This window comes from Rhipicephalus sanguineus, chromosome 1, assembly GCF_013339695.2.
Source record: "Rhipicephalus sanguineus isolate Rsan-2018 chromosome 1, BIME_Rsan_1.4, whole genome shotgun sequence".
Lineage (NCBI taxonomy): Eukaryota > Metazoa > Arthropoda > Arachnida > Ixodida > Ixodidae > Rhipicephalus > Rhipicephalus sanguineus.
Window position 1 is genome coordinate 120,421,701 of NC_051176.1, and position 16,926 is coordinate 120,438,626.

The 16,926-nt window shown below is 47.2% G+C and overlaps 1 protein-coding gene across 6 annotated transcripts in view; it reads left to right on the forward strand.

Annotated features, from left to right (window-relative positions):
* The first annotated feature begins 12,642 nt into the window (after positions 1 to 12,642).
* The window catches only part of LOC119396905 (uncharacterized), a 125,125-nt gene continuing 120,841 nt past the window's right edge, over positions 12,643 to 16,926 (forward strand). For all 6 annotated transcript variants that reach the window (XM_049416151.1, XM_037664339.2, XM_049416148.1 and 3 more), the window contains exon 1: positions 12,643 to 12,803. In XM_049416151.1, the coding sequence (XP_049272108.1) occupies positions 12,663 to 12,803 (141 nt within the window). In that variant the 5' untranslated portion in view covers positions 12,643 to 12,662. The remainder of the gene's footprint in view (positions 12,804 to 16,926) is intronic.

Consider the following 16,926-nt stretch of genomic DNA (forward strand, 5'->3'; position numbering starts at 1 on the left):
ACAGCAAACTTTATTATATGACGAAATTGTCCGCGCTCTGCTGTGGAGAACGTTCCCGTGTCTCACGAACACGCACCTAGATTCTCTGCAGTGCAGGCACGCCTATGCAACGCTTTGCGCTACAGAATTGCAGAGAATGCTGAGTAGGGGCTTTTAACGTTAGAGCACTCTGTCATGATTTTATTATGCTCTGCCTGGCCGGAAATTTGCGTAATCGACGACGCAAATACGGGAAGGAACTAGTAAACGTTTCATGGACTGATCACACGCTCTTCCTGTTTCAGGAAATTCATTTTCTTTCATAGGAAAGGAGTAGAATCACCGCTGCTCTATATCCAATTTGCTATGAGTCGATGAGTGTGCAGAACTGTAGATTGTTTCAACTCTTTCATGCACAGAACTGCATTTTTGGTAGGAAACAGAGTTTCATATGCAAAAAACGGTGAATTCTTTTTGAGAAAATGATTTCCTCACAAGCAAGAAAAAAAAAAATTGGCACCTTTAGTTCAAAAGATATGAGGTGGCAACCTCAGGTGACCACCATGCACTAAGGGTCTACCAGTCAGTACCAGTCAGGCTGCAAAACAGTGCTTTTTTCCCTGCAGGAGCACGGGGACATTGTATATACCACACATACATCTCAATCTTCAAGGCTCATTAAATTATTGCGCAAAACTTCTCCTCCAAGCACCAATAAAAATAATGTATTACCAGCCTTTTAAGACCCTTCATGCACGGTGGTCACTCTAGGTGACCACCAACTTAAGCGACACAGTGCTCTGTGCTGAGTACAGCGCTTAATTTCTGGGTTCCTTGGTATTAGCTACTTATACAACGGGTTTTCCTATGCTATCAACTTAATAAGAACGGGACATACTTTCATTTCTGTAAAAATATCTTGGGTCCATCGTGTAGCGCGTTTTGAAGACGACGGCAGCTGGATGAAAACAGACATAACCCGTAATATTGAACCCCAAAGGAAGTGGCATCATCTCTGTCACTATGTTGAAAGCTTTAGAAACGTGCCGTATAAAATCTGACGCGAGGGGCTCGTGTGCTTAAAGGGAAAAAATGAAGAAAAGGTGGTTACCGTGGGCGACCACCGTGCCGGAAGAGTATAACGCGATAGCGTTAAGGAGCCCGTGTCGCAGGAATTCCGGTGTCGGCGTCGGCATCGTTGGTTGTGAGCGAAAAATGATCATTGTTCTGACCCAAAAATCGCAATGGATGCAAATAGCCCCGCCACAGTGGTCTAGTGGTTATGGCGCTCGACTGCTGACCCGAAGGTCGCGGGATCGAATCCCGGCCGCGGCGGCTGCATTTTCGATGGAGGTGAAAATGTTTGAGACCCGTGTACTTAGATTTAGGTGCACGTTAAAGAACCCCAGGTGGTCGAAATTTCCGGAGCCCTCCACTACGGCGTCTCTCATAATCATATCGTGGTTTTGGGACGTTAAACCCCAGATATTATTATTAATTAATGGATGCAAATAATAAATGATTATTTGCCCGAGGTGAAATCGCACCCCGGCCTTCGGCGTGATAAAGGAGGTGTTCTACCACAGGGCCACGCCACTGCTTGGAACTGCTCTGAGAGTAGCTTTCCTGTTTCACAAACATGCTCGTCCTGTGTACAGGCCACCCATTACAAAAGGCACACAGACATTACTGCGCGTATTGCCTTACGAACACGTAATGGGTACATCACCAACTTCGAAAAAGTATCACGCGCGTCATTGCTGCTGGTTTAAAGCGTGCCGCCCATTACATAGGGCACACACATTAGTTCGCGCATTCTCTTACGCACGCAGTGGTACACTATTGTCAAAAGTGCTATTGAAGAGGGCGGAAACCTTTACCTTTACTATGTCGTGTGTGTGTGTGTGTGTGTGTGTGTGTGTGTGTGTGTGTGTGTGTGTGTGTGTGTGGCTGGCTGGCTGGCTGGCTGGCTGGCTGGGCGACTGAACATAATGACAAGCGAAATAGAGCGCGATGAGGATGGAGCCCGATATCGCTATCGTGTTAACCCCTTAAGCTTAAGGGATTAACGCTTAAGCTTTGCCCAACTTTTAGTTGAAACGCATTGGGAGAGCTAAAGAATGTTTCCGTTTGAGTTTCCGATTAATCTGCTTCGCCTTGCCCACGTTTTTAAATTAATCTAAAAACGTTGGCCTTGCATATGGTAGCTTAGTGATCGCGGCGGTTTGTATACAAGGCGAGGAATAAGGCAGTGGACTCGAGTACATTGGGAAGCCCAGCTTTCAAGCTTGTCCCGCAACTTCATCTATCGGACCAGGGAAATCGTCAAGGTCCACGGTTTTCTGGACTAACAATTGTTGGGATTTCACGTCCCAGAAACACGATATGATTATGAGAGACTCCTTTGTGGAGGGCTCCGGAAACTTCGACCACCTGCGGTGCACCTAAATTTAAGCACACGCGCCTCAAGCATTTTCGCCTCCATAGAAAGTGCGGTCGCCGCAGCCGGTATTCGATCCCGCGATCTGGGTTTTCTGGACTAAGGAGACCGAAGTGACAGCCGGGCCGGTTGGTCTTGAGTCATCTCGAATTGATTTGTGCAAGGCCAAATACAACTGGGACAACAAAGAAGCCCACACGTACCGCGCTGTTCATTTCTCTCCCTCTCTTCCTCTCTCTCAGCAAGGATGAGTTCACAGAGTTGTACACGCGCAAAAACAGCTGAACATCGTTATACTACAACTGAAAATCTCGCCAGCTGCTATAAGTAGCCGCTGCCAATGTGATCGGCGGGCAGCCTTCTTGAATTACATTCAGAATGAGACACTGTCCGGCTATTCCAAAAAATGTTTAGGTATTGTTCAGCACAGTAATGCGCTGTTTAGTGTGCGCACGTCATTTGAACACCACGAGATTTCACAGATTTGTGACGTCACGTAACAAGCACGCGATTTTAAGGGACACCGAAAATTTTTGACGAACGGCGAAGAACCAATGACCAAAAATATGCCGTATTGGAAATAGCGTACTTTCTTGTTTTTTATGTAGTCGTGCTTGAGTGGTCATTACACAATGGACAATTTTGGGGTCATTTGTTGCATCGCGTTACGAGCCGGTACCGTGTTTATGACCCAGAAAAGTTCGACCAATCATAAACAGCTAACGGCCAATGCGGAAGGAAAAAAATACGGGGTATTTTTGCGTTATAATCACACATATTTTTTTCAAAGAAAATTTGTGCTTACACCGTTTGCATAGGCGTACTTACTTGGAGGGGGCCGGAGGGCCTTCCAAGTAAAGTAGAAAACAGCGCAATACAACGAAGACAAAGACCAAACAGGACCAGCGCTGTCCAGCGCTAAGTCCTGTTTGGTCTTTCTTGTCGTCTATTACTGCGCTGTTTTTTACTATGAACTTCGCACGCTCCAAGCAAAGTTGCTAATACAAATACGATGAATATAAAGAATGTACTACGCCCCTATTACCACAAATTCTTACTTAAAAAGAACTTGTGGTTCACGTGCTAACAAAAATAGTAATATAACAATAGTAATATTAATAACAATGCGCCAGAAACACTATTTCGACTAGGAGGAAACAAGGCAAAATATAAGTTCGGTCACTGTTGCCTACATTAAAAAACGCAATTGTTAGTAAGCAGCTTCTAGAAGTTAACGAAATTTCTTTTAATGATACAAATCTACAATATATACAGGGCAGGCCGCCATCGGCATAATTGTGTACTTAAGGACATAATTAGGCCGCGAATTAGAAGACACACGCAGAGGGAGGAACACGATGACAAGAAGAGCGGTCCTGTCATCGCACGTCCTGTCATTGTGTTCTTCCCTTTGTGTGTGTCTTCTAATTCACGGCCTAATTATTTCCTTAAGTAAATACCAATTAGGCCAACAAACAGTCTTGATAGGTGTAATTGTATTTATAGATAAAGTTCAATAAAACTTCTGTTGGGCCTGGTTGGTACATAGCTTTTAAGATGAAAACATCAGCGGAAACCATCTATTCTATGTGGTCCGTCGTGGTTTGCGCAGAAGTTTTCATCAAGCAGAAAGTAGTGCGGCTAATATCTAAAAAGTATTGCTTGCAACTGGCACGTAGGCAAGGGGGGGGGGGGGGGGGGGGGGGCCCGCCCCCCCCCCCCCCCCCCCCGAAATTCGTCCGGCCTTCTATATTGCCGGGCAACTTTTGTTCTATTTTTGCCATGGAAATGCTTTCTTTCGAACAATTAGGCCTTGGGCCCCTCCGAAAAAAAATCCTGGCTACGTGCCTGGCTTGCAATACTAATATATGCATAGCACGTATATGTATGGTGGTCCCAGTGCATGCTACGTAGGACTGACGTACCTTTTCGGTAATATTATTGAACACTGCTACCAAAGTTTATCTCTGTGTATGAAGAATCACATCAAATTGAGTGCGAATTTAGTTCTCTTCTCTCTCTCTCTCTCTCTCTCTCTATATATATATATATATATATATATATATATATATATATATATATATATATATATATATATATATATATATATATATATATATATATATATATATATATATATACATGGCGGCGAACAAGTTGGTACGCCACTGTATCCCCAATGACCAAAATCTGGACGCCGATTCTAAGATGCAGAGTTTTGTTTCACGGTTGTGTATCAACAAATGGTGGTCGCAGGGGGTGCCTCACGAAAAAAAAAAATTATTTAGCCCTGTCATACACATAGGTCGGCAAGAAATGTGGAGCTCACTCAGACTCACTCATGGAATATATTTTGTCCTTAGGGCTCACTTGCACTCAGACTCACCAAAATTTTCCTCAGGCGGACTCACTCGGACTCAGACTCACTGAATTTTTTCTCAACCAGACTCACTCCGGCTCATACTCACCCAAATATTACTCACGCGGACTCACTCAGACTCAGACTCATAGCTTGGTCTGATTCTGAGTTAGTCGAGTCATGAGTCCGTTAGCGTATAATTAGCCTTGGAGGTCAGGATGTCAATGCACTTAAACGCCAATATCTCGCATAGTCGGTGCTGTATAATGCGCATTTTGATCTACCTTCACATACGAGCTATCAGTGATTGCAATTTAGTAAGGACATTTTTATTGAAAGATATGACTCACACGAGATATTTTTATCAAGAACGTCGTTTGGAAAATTTTGCGGTGGGAGGGGGGGGGGGGTGTCAAGGCACGCCTCTGATCAATAAATATTGAGCTGGCGTATGAACGCTAGTGCGTTGAAGTATCTGTGAGCAGAAGTGAGTATCAACGTGAGCCGTCATAAGCTAATAGCAATGCTGAAGTTGAGTAGTTAACTCATACCTGTGTAGCTTAAGAACGTACTTATAAAGAAAAAAAAATGGGACGAACACAGTCATGTGCGGGCCGCAGCGGGAGGTCCGCGTGCCGCGTGTTTGAGACCGCTATGCTATATAGAGCGAGAGTTACATGATACTGCCGCAGCAGCGTTGGAATGTGCAGGAATAGCATAGGTCTATTAAACAAGGCGTGGGACAAAGTATTCGCTTGACGAAATATCTGGCTTGAAAAAAGACAATTACGAATTCCGTGCCGGGTGATGTCCCTTTATCTTGAATCATATGCATCCAATGAGTAAGCGTCGAGAAGCTTAATCGCGCCTTTATTACCAAACTGGAACGAACACCGAAAATAGATAGAAATTGCTTCGGCTACCTTCTGCCAGTTTTACTTGCGTAATCCAATGAGCGCCTTCTACCAGTACAACATCGTTAGGAAGGCATAAACTATTATAATATATAAAAAAGAGCACGATGCAAACCGTGCGTAACATACACTGCTGAAAACTGCAGGGAGAAGCCCTCAAAAAGGAGTTTTATAGATGACATTGAAGAGTGGCGCGACGTTCGAGAACGAAGGAAATGAAGGGGTGAGCTGGACAGCTATGTTCATTCTGCAGAGGTCCACAAAGATATTCTAAATTTGCTCCAGTGGCGGAAGTTAAGAACAAGGACTGCCGACGCCTTCACAATTCGCAAGGCAGATGTGCGCCCCTGTGGCTATCGCAAGCAGTGCGAGAAACTTTAGCGCGGCAGGATATGTGATGCAACAGCGCATGGTGTGCTTAAAGCTGCAATCTCTTGACACTTTCAAATTTTGCACAATAACATGTGAACAAATAAACTATAAAGTATGCCACAAAAAACGTATAGACTGTATATACTTGCGGTGGTGCGATGTATGAAAATAATGCTATGACAAAAAAGTTTTCTTTCTTCCTTTTGGCTGCTTATACGTATTTCTAAAAGCACACGTGGTGCAAGCGGTTCATTATAATTTTTATATGTAGGTTTGTGTATTTACAACAACGTAATAAATTTGGTTTCTTCCTCTATTTCTCTTCGTGTGGCAAGGTGCTGCTATGCTGAAGACAAGTGCTACATATCCAGAAGGGTGCACGATCGGCTTTGTCGTTAGAGCATGCTTTAAATTTCTACAGAGAGTACAATAAAAACAAAGTGAAGAGGGCGTTTTCAGGGGCGTAGCCAAGGGGGGGGTTGGGGGGGTTCAAACCCCCCCCCGAAATTTTTCAGTTTTGCTTGCGTATATATACACGCACACATACAAACGCACGCACGAATATACATAAAGTATGGTTGAACCCCCCCCCGAAAAAAATTTCTGGCTACGCCCCTGGGCGTTTTGTTCTGTCTTCTCTGTTTTTATTGCGCTCGACCCCTATCGAAACTGAACTTATGCTGCAAATCACTTTCCTTGCTACAATATTATCTGCTACAAAACTCCCTTGATGATCCCCATTGTATTTGCTGAAAAAATACGTTCAGTATACTCCTGCTGAACAAACATTCATTGTACCCAGTATGTCCGCTCAACTGTTTCCACCGTGAGCCCCTTTTCAAAAAAAGTTACCGTAGGTTAAACATACCCGTTAACGAAACATGCGCGAACAAAGCGTAGAGATTTGCCACTTAAAAAAACTTGCTGTCGATTACATGTTCGGTCAACACCACCTATAGATTAATGGCTCGGGCCCCTGTCGGGCCCAATCTGCAGTCGGGCCGGGCCGGGCCGGGCCAGGTAGGCGAAATTTTTTCTCGGGTTCGGGCCGGGCCCGGGTATCCCTTTGAATCTCCGGGCCGGGTTCGGGCGAGGAAACTTGAACGAGTTCCGGGCCCGGGCCGAGAATCACGGCCCGTGCAGTGCTCTATGTCAGCCTTATCATTCAACGCGCCGTTGAAGGCGGCACACAACATGCTAGACATTTATTTCGCGTGGCATCAGAGGCGCAAAGTCGCCGCAAACAATACTACGCAAAATGTGGGCGGCTGCGACTTTGCTCTGATGAATGAAATACGGGCCATATAGGGAAGATTGCTACAACTCCACAAGGTCGCCAGAGTGTAGTTCTAACACTTAGACCAAGATGTACCTAAGCCGTCAAGTAATTCCGGCGGTCTCAGCAAGGCTAACTACATAGCAATCTTTCTTGACAGAGTATAGTCCTGTTCCGTTTTCACTTGCAGCTTGAAAGACGTTATTCGTCGTCTGAATGCCTTTCCTGATTTCTAGACAAGCACTTCATGGCTTGCCTATTGCGCAAGGTGGCATACAGGACCCCAATGCGACCCGCTTCAACAAATGCTGAACAATTCAATTTTATCAAGAAACCTGGGAGGGTTCCGTTACGTTACCGATCACTGCCATGAGTGATGACGCCCCAACACCGCCAAATTGAGATATAGTGTACGAAAGTGTTCTTTTTTGCGTGTGAATGAGGGGAAGTACCATATTAAAATAAATAAATAAACACGTGTCACATAACGCAATTTCGCTCCTTCGGATGAATAACACGAAAAGAAGGAGAACAGCTGCGCGATAAACAAATATGTCAAAAGCGACTTGATTGTATTGCAGTGCATGTGGCATGCGGCTCGTTACTTCGAACGTATTTCTTATCGGAAAGAGAAAAAAAAAAAGCATGCGAAAATGAAACTCATGGGCCTAGAAATACAATAAGAAATCTATTAACGTGCCTAAGTGGATACAATCTTCAGCATGGTTTATCTTACTTAAATATAAATGATTAAAGTGCTCTGAGTAGCTCGCAGCCTAGTGGTTTAACACATTGGGGACTAAAAGCCTATGGCTGCGATGCCGGGTCAGTGTGGTGCTGATCACACATATAGTTGAATTTCATGGAATCGTGCAAGATCCTGACAGATAGTGATAAAATCGGCGTACATGCATTTGTAGCATGCGCGACGTCCTGCTATCAAGCAGTGACATAACTTCTGGCGTTTGCGTTTAGCGCACAATATATGTAATCCAACAAGCACACCAGCGCGCTGCGGGTTTTGCTGAATAATTTGCAGTAAAAGCCTCGCCGAGATAGCTCAAAAGCAGGCGACAATATTCAGCGGTGATCAAAATAGGTTGGCCGTGTTATCGACAGAATTAGTGATGCCGTAGTAGTAAAAAGAAAAAAAAAAGTGCAGGAAACTGGTATTTCTAGAAAAGGAGGTTACTGTATAAGTAACCGTGAAGCTATCTTTACGAGCGCGCTGGTTTGCTGACACAACCTAACGTCCCAAAAGTGCGCCTGTATTATGAGAGTCCCTGATTATAGTGGCGGGCATCTGGTTCATGCTGACCGCCCCAGCGGACCAAGTGCGAGCGTAAAGTGAATAATATCCCGCAGCTACAAAAGGGCGGGCCGATCGCGACCAACGCCCAAAGACAAAGCCGCGGCCGAACGGCACCCACAAGCCGCTCTTCTTATTCGGTCATCATCCGCGGCACGCCATGGCCCAAACGATTCACTCGACCAGCGCGTCGCGCTTAGAGCGGAAACATAAAAGATAGCAATGGGGGGACGGCACGAGCGCGGGGGTATAAAGAGGGCGCCCATCTGTACGGAAGGGGCCAGGTAAAAAGAAAGCAAAACAGACAAACCAAAAGTTCAAGGTCACACTTATTGGCGAAGTGAGCCTTTGCGGTGTATGTGTGTGCGTGTTTCCAGGGCAACGCCGTTGTACGGCCGCAGCGCGGTACAAAGGGGCTCGGGTTGGCGACCATCGATTCGGCCGGCCAGCCAAGCCAGCAGCGTGCGCCACTGCCAACTCGGCGTGGCCCAGATTATGCTGCTCTGCTATGTTTTTTTTTTTTTTTTTCAGAGCGAGCAGCACTTTACCAAGAAGCCCACCCGTCGCATGCACGCCGACGGCTTCCGCTCGCGCGCGCGCTTCGGAGCCGATCGATGAGGCAGAAGTGAGACGGGCTCTGGCGCCGGACACTGCCCTGCGGGTTGCGAAGAGGCTCGAGTTTAAGTTCTGAAATAGAGAGAAAAGGGGAGCATGTGGCACGTGACCAAGGAAACGCGCGTGGTGAGTGAGAACAAAACAGAGTGGTTGCTGAAATGCGCACACACACGGGAGAGATGGAGAGGGTATCGCGTCGCAGCTGAAGTTCGGCACGACAATTGGATTGCCCCATCTTCCATTTCCCCCTTCCCTCCCCCCCTCCCTCCCTGCCTCCCCTACACTGCTGCTTCCTCGGTACGAGCGCTTGCGTGCGACACCCGAAACATCCGAAAGAACGAGCGCGGTAAATAAATCGTAAATTGAGCGCTACAGCGGCATTGCGTCAACGTGTACGCGTCATCCCGCCAGATGCAAGGCCCGCAGAGCTTTCCGCCCGAGGCGACACATATCGATTTCTGCGACAGATGAAGATATAACAATTAATGCGACAGGGTTAGTGGAGAGGGCCACTTCTAATAATAAACGCTTGCGACGTGCTGCGTATAATTTCCGCAGTCATCCGACCATTTTCTTAGAAAGCCACATATATTTCGCATTCACAGCTGCGTTGGCTTAAGGTGGCCTCGAGTAGTCAGCCAACTCGATCCGCTGCATAAAACCTCTAAAAATCATTGCCAACGTCCTCTCTCATATTTCGTTCCCTCCTTCTTTTTGCATGAATGGCTTCACGGGCTCATCTGCCACTTTCTGGTTGTATATGTTAAACAAAAATTCGCTGGTCTAACAAATGACCGCTTGAGCACGTAGAACAGTGAACGGACGAAATCGATGCTGAACGCTGAGGGACACACGCACCAAATTAGTAGGGCTCTCACGCAGGAGGTCGCTTTTTACGCAGTCATGCAGTATACGCATGCGCGTTGAGGGCGCACCTCGGGGCCAGTTGCCGCCAACCGGACAGCAGTAAACTCTTTCTGCATCACGGGCTTCTCTCAAAGTTTTGTTTTGTTGATGTGCGTGTATTTGTAAATGGTGTAGCTTTTATGCAAGTCTCTCCGTCCCCTCTCTTTCCTCCTCCGACCTCGGAGCGAAATGTAACGCACATTTACCAAAACAAAACGGAAATGCTACTTCCATTTACGGTTACAATGGAGCTCAAGAACAGAGCCAACAAAGATTGCTTTAAGGCGAAAACTTGAGATACCTCATCAAACGCGAAAACTGACCGGCATCCCGCGTCGGCGGCGTCAACACGAGTGATGCAAAAATCATCACGTGATGACGTCACCATATGACGTCATCATGACGTCAGAGATCGCCAAAATTTGTAACGACATCATGCCGTCATTACGTGACATGATTGCTTGGTCAAAGGTGGGCCGATCACGGAGGAAGTGCAAAACCAGCCGAGGTGCCTCCTGTCCTGAGGGTAGTGGAAAACCACGTTAAGTGCAGGAAGCTTTCAGAGGGTGTCGGGGCAGGATGAACACATCGAACGAGAAGAAAAAGAAGATGGCTTTCGCCTTCGAGTCGTCTTATGCGAATGCATAAGGGATCCTGTGAGTTTTGAAACTGACGCATATAACGGCGGCGATGGTCGTAGCGGCGACGCTGCAGCTTTCTCGTCCGAATAAGAAACTTAAAAGCACCGTGGTATATTACGCATAATTTTTTTTTTTTTCGCGCAGTTCAGGCTCACAAAATCTCTCGTGCGCAATGTTTATTCTTTTGTTTCCTCACTGGGTGACGAAATACAACATGAAGGAGAAATGAAAAATCCCTGAACACGGGGTGTCGCTGGTTCGACAAGCACTCTTGCGTTCTTCAAGGCAGTTGTTGCTGCCCGGAATTATAGGCACACCCTGTTCCAGCGATTTTTCATCTCTTCAAGCCTGCATCTTCACCTGAACTTCTGCCTTGCATGTAGGAGGGATGTACTTTCCGTAAAGTAGCTGCCGCTGGTACAGGTGAAGTTGATGACTTCATCAGGTATAACGTCTTCCTGTTATTCTACCTATCTTTTTCGCACCATTTTCCCAGAATCCGCTTTAACAGTGGCGAAGAAAAAAAAACAAAAAAAAACAAGCCGACTAAAGTTTACGCGTGCTAAGCTTGCTTGCACATTCCGTGGTGTTCCCTTGCTCCTACATTCCAAAGGGCCGTCGCGATTTTTCGCGGAAAAACTGGCCTTTCGGTCCACAAGTTGGTTGCGCTGGCTTAATGGAACGGAAGAGCAGCTGTACAATACACAGACACCATAAGAATGAGGACACTCGTCTATTACAATCTTACGAGAAGTCTATAGGTGGTGCTGTGGACGATTTCAAACTTGTCAAGAAAGTGTTTTCCTTATGTAGAACAAAGCGCAAAGCTTTAAAAAAATGTTCAAAGAACGCTGCCCATCACAACTATATATAACGTGGTACGTGCTTTCCAGTAGCCATGAGTCCAAGATGCCACCTCAGGCTTTAGCCTGTGTCGTGTATATAGTGAGCAAAATATCGCGGCATGATTGTGCGATTTAGTCATGAGAACCGGAGAGGTCGTCCAATTCCTCTGCAGGGGCTATCACACAGTCGTCTGTGACGTCTTCATCTGCTCGTGGGCTGCTCACTTGAGCTCCGTGTCTCGGGTCAGTGACGGACGCCGTTCAGCCAATGCACAATCACAAATGATTTAATGGAAAGCTTATGTGTTCGATTATTGACACGCTTAAAGAACAGACGAACGTTCGAGGTGGTCACACCTGCTCCTGCGTCAGAAAGAACGTTTCTTTAGTAAAAAAGTGTGTCATAAGGTACCATCCGTAAAAAGTCACACGGTCGCTTAAGAATTCGCCCTAGACGACTCGAAGGCGAAAGCCATCTTGTTATTTTCTTATTTTTTTTTCGTTTCACTAAATTGTATTGATCGTCTCCCCCCCCCCCCCCCCGATAGCTTTATGCACCTGACGTGGTTTTGCACTGCCTCCGGGATCGGCCCACCTTTGACCAAGCGACGATATAGCTGAGCCAATCCCGGAGGCGCTGCAAAACCACGTGAGAAGACGTCATGATGACATCATAGGGTGACGTCATCACATGATGATTTTTTGCATCGTTCGTGTTGACTTCGACGCCGGACGCCGAAGATCACCTGGCGAAATACTGCGACGCGTATGGGGAGTGCAAGATTTTCCACTGTGGTCATTTTTACGCCTGCAAACGCTGTCCCGCGTCACCGAAATATTATCGGTCTCGAGGCCCAAATGCTCGACCACCAAAGTACGCCTTCCGAGTAGTCGGTGTTCCACATCGACCGGAGGGAAGCCACTCCAGTACCACCTCGGCTCGGTACGTGCGCGCACACGCAGCTGCCGCCGGGGTCCGCGTCCGGGGCCGCCGAGGGCGCTGCAAATGCGCCGCCGCGCTCCTCAAAGGCACAGCCGCTTTGAACGCCGTTCGGCCTGCGCAGCCGAGGCCTCGTCCACGAACGACAACGCGTCTCCGTGGATCCGGCGATTCGGCAGAGGAGCGCGGGCCTTCGCCGGGCACCACGTGAGCTGGTCATTTTCGCTTGCCACGTTATGGCGTCCAAACAGCGTGTCGCGCACTGGACGACAGTCCGCGAGTTCGCCCAGTGCGCGGCACAGCTGAGTATAACTTCCGGATGGAGGCGGTAGTTCCGCTTGTTCGGTCTTTAGAGAGCGCACAAGCTGGTTGGGAATTGACGAAGCTTTTCTAAGTGCTTTCTTGCCATTGGCAGACCGGCTTCACTAATGATGTGTTCAGCATCCGGATTGGCTGAAATTTTCTCTTACGAACAATTCTGGCGTAAGACTTTTTTGTGAGCGCGGGCCCTGATTTATAACTCGCGCCTAGGGATTCAGGGCCCGCACATACAAAACGCCTAGCGCTATATGATTGTTCGCAAGAGAAAACTTCATTTCAGCCAATGCTGATGCCATACATATGGTTAGCGAAGCCTGTCAGCCAATGGCAAGAATCACTTACGAAGAAAAATCTTTGTCAATTCGGCTCGTGGCACTTCGTCATCGGCTATGCCTGTCGTGATCGCACCACTGCCGAGGCAAACAGTGAACACGACATGGTTAAGGGCTTCTCTTTTGTGCGACTTAAATACTCGAATATCTTCAGGTGGTTTCCATACAGGGAATATGGTCGTTATAATTTTTCATGCACTGTCTGTGTTCATTGTTTGGATCGTCTCCAGTCTTGTTTTCGCAGCCGCAGACACAATGAAATGGCGCGGCTCCTTAGGAGCCCGATAACGATAAATGTAACGCCATTCACTGAAACACTCGAAAATTGCGGCTGAAAAATACTTCGTTCCAGCCTCCATTCTTTGGGGGCCGTTTTCATTGTTACGCGTGAAATAAGGCTTGCACCGACGTTACACGTTCACAGAGCTGCGTGAATGGTCAAAAACAAGTGTACGCCGATCGCAGGATTACAGCTGCGCGTCTGACCCGCCTTGAACCCGGCTGAAAACAGCCTGCCACTCTCAGATGACTAACCTGGATGCAATATTATAGAGCGCCCGCCCACCTAGCAGCTCATGATGAACGAACGTGCATCCCTTATGCAATGAACTTTATCAAGCGCACCTCGCGTGAATGCCGACTCTTGAATGACAACACAGCTGTATGAACCTCTCTCACCATCCACTACGATCCATTTGAAAAAGTTAACAAAAATGCCTCTATGGAAATTACACCTTCAGAATTTCCTTCTCCCACAATCCGTGTCTGAAGGAAAGCTTCAGTGGCGTCGTATATAGAAGCATTGTGTTGAATTCTGCTTCGTAGCCGCTAGTTATTCGTGCTAATCAGCGTGTGTGTGTGTGTGTGTGTGTGTGTGTGTGTGTGTGTGTGTGTGTGTGTGTGTGTGTGTGTGTGTGTGTGTGTGTGTGTGTGTGTGTGTGTGTGTGTGTGTGTGTGTGTGTGTGTGTGTGTGTGTGTGTGTGTGAGCGAGAGAGAGAGAGAGAGAGAGGAGAACCTTTTTATCGCGAATATAGCGCTTTCTGTATTTATTTCTCACTGTTCTTGCTTCTCTTGATGTTCCATATGCTATCCTGAAAGTCAGAACGTTCGCATCACGTTTACGCTGCGGTATTTCTTGATTTATTTTGTAGTTCTGGAAGCTAGTTGTACACCAAGCGGCCGACAACAAAGTGAAGGAGCAACTCTCCGGCCTGCCTGCGCGCAGTGCTGCAACTCCCTCTGCTTCCGATTCGTAATGATGCTGTCTTAAAGGCGCAGACACAAGCGGCCAGCAAGTCTATTTACCCAATTACCCTATTTGTAATTGGCAGCCCGTCTGCACGCTAATAATATGTTCGTTATCAGGATTAGCTGGTGCGCTTTCTCTTACAACGATCACATACAGTGTAAAGCTGCTTTCTTCTTTTTAGTTAGTAGGAGGCTGTTGTTCTTACTAGTCACAAGAAGATTTCCAACAAGAAATAGGTTGGCTAGGAAAGGCTGGGATGTTAACGGGTCTGGAAAAACTGGTATGCTCCCTTCAATGGGGAAAGGGATAGGACAGTTTGAAAGTTAGAGCAGAGAGAAAGAGGGAAAAGGAGAGCACAAACACAAACTTGCTATGAGGCTATACATACTCTCTGCTTGCTACGGTGGAACAGCCAATGAACATCTACATACCTAACGGTTTGACAGTTTTATTGAATGCGCTTTATGTAATTGTGCAAGGAAACTTTATTTGATCGCATTGTTGATTTCGTACGTTTAAATGTAATTTGTTTTGTAATGTGCAATCACTTTTTCAGTGAATATTAACGCTGCCTTCGCGCAAGCGAGTGGAATGCCGTGGTCATATATATATATATATATATATATATATATATATATATATATATATATATATATATATATATATGTCTGTAAAACGAGACGACGTGCATGAGCAGTTTTGTAATTATGGCATTTTACGCGGCAAAACCACAATTTCATTATGAGGCATGCCATTGTGGGAGGCTCCGGGTTCATTTTGACTACTCGGGGTTCTTTAACGTGCACCTAAATCTAAGTACATGGGTGTCCTTGCATTTCGCCTCCATAGAAATGCGGCTGCCGTGGCCGGGAATCGAACCCGGATCCTCGAGCTTAGCAGCGCAACACCTTACCTGCTAAGCTCCCACGGAGGATCAGTAAGCAGTTTTCTGGATGTGCAAAACACTGCCTGTGCGCAGTATAAAAAGTTAGAGTGCCAGGGCGCTGTGTGCAATGAAGTCACCGAAGTCATCAAAGCGCCGGTACTGCAAAGCTTCATTGAAACTTGCTATTTTTCCGCGTCTGATGGAAACATATATGTTTGAGTAAAATATTCAGCCAATTTTTCCGGCGTGCTGTCGCCGTTTTTATAAGCTTTTGATGCTGTCTGCGTTCGCAAACACAGTAAATAATCGAAAGAGCAGGCAGTTCAAACAATTCTGTTTAAAAATTTCCAGACGTTAACAAACTGGAGGGGGTGTAGTACTTGCGGTCATAAGCTTTTCTTTGCACTACCAAAGATCTGGGGGGGGGAGTTTGTTGAGCCATTGCTTGGTAATTTCAACGTCATCCCTCTGTCGCATCGGCACTTTTCAGTCAAGGAGATCTGGACGAGTTAATCAGACCTTCTCGTCATCAATTACATACAGCGCCTAACTTACGCACGAGTTGAGGGCCCACCCATCCCCGCAATGCAGCTCATTCAGTTAGACGGCTTCAGAATAAAGTACCGCATACTGCTGGGTGCTGGCACGTGATACTGCCGTGCACTACTTTGGGAAGAAGGCAAATTGAGGATTCCGACCGTTATTGCGAAATATTAGCAATTTTGCAACGTGTGCGCGAATAGCGGCGCAGCTGCCAACGAGCTGGGACGCCCAAGGACTCTAGACAAACTCTGGCAGCTGGCCGGGAGTCGCGTTAAGCGGTCGACCTGCGACGGCCTCCGGAGCCGGGAAAAGAAACGGGTCAACACAGTCGGCGTCTCCAAACATCGTCGCGTGCATTAACGAGTGAGTCGCACCATTGCGTCCGCTTTCGAGCGCCGGAGAAACACGCATAAGCCGGTTAGTTGTTGTGTACACTGAGTCCGCAGGTCGGGCTCAGCGCGCATCAAAAGGCGAGGGGCAGTCGCCCCGGGGTAGGGCACGAGATGGGCCTCAGCGATGGGAGTGGGAGGGGATTCCCCTTCGCATTGCTCGGTGCGTACATATTGCCGCCGGCGAGGACCGCGGTTCTGTGCGGCGCTGCGCCCATTGCAGCACCCGACCCAACCATGCCGGCACGGGGAAACCTCTTCGACCAGCGCCGAACCGCATGTTCTCTAGCCCATTTGACAAATTACGGTGCATCTCCAGATATTCACCGCTTGTACGTATACCGTCCCCACTCTGTTCGACTATGAAGGTGACGCTTTGTTCGCGGGTTAGTCGTAGCAGTGGCTCAGTCAGTACACCTTGTTAAAGCGAAGCTATTCCTTCGCCTGCCTGCCCAGGGTTTGGTCAGTCGCTCAGCTTCTCGCCTCCGTGGCTCGTTGGGGTCCCCGCGCTTGCACTGGAAGCGTTAGGGAACGGTGGTTGTAATACATGTGATGGGAAACATGTGATAAATTTGGGCCTTTTTTCCCCGTTCGATCAAGCACAAGCGAC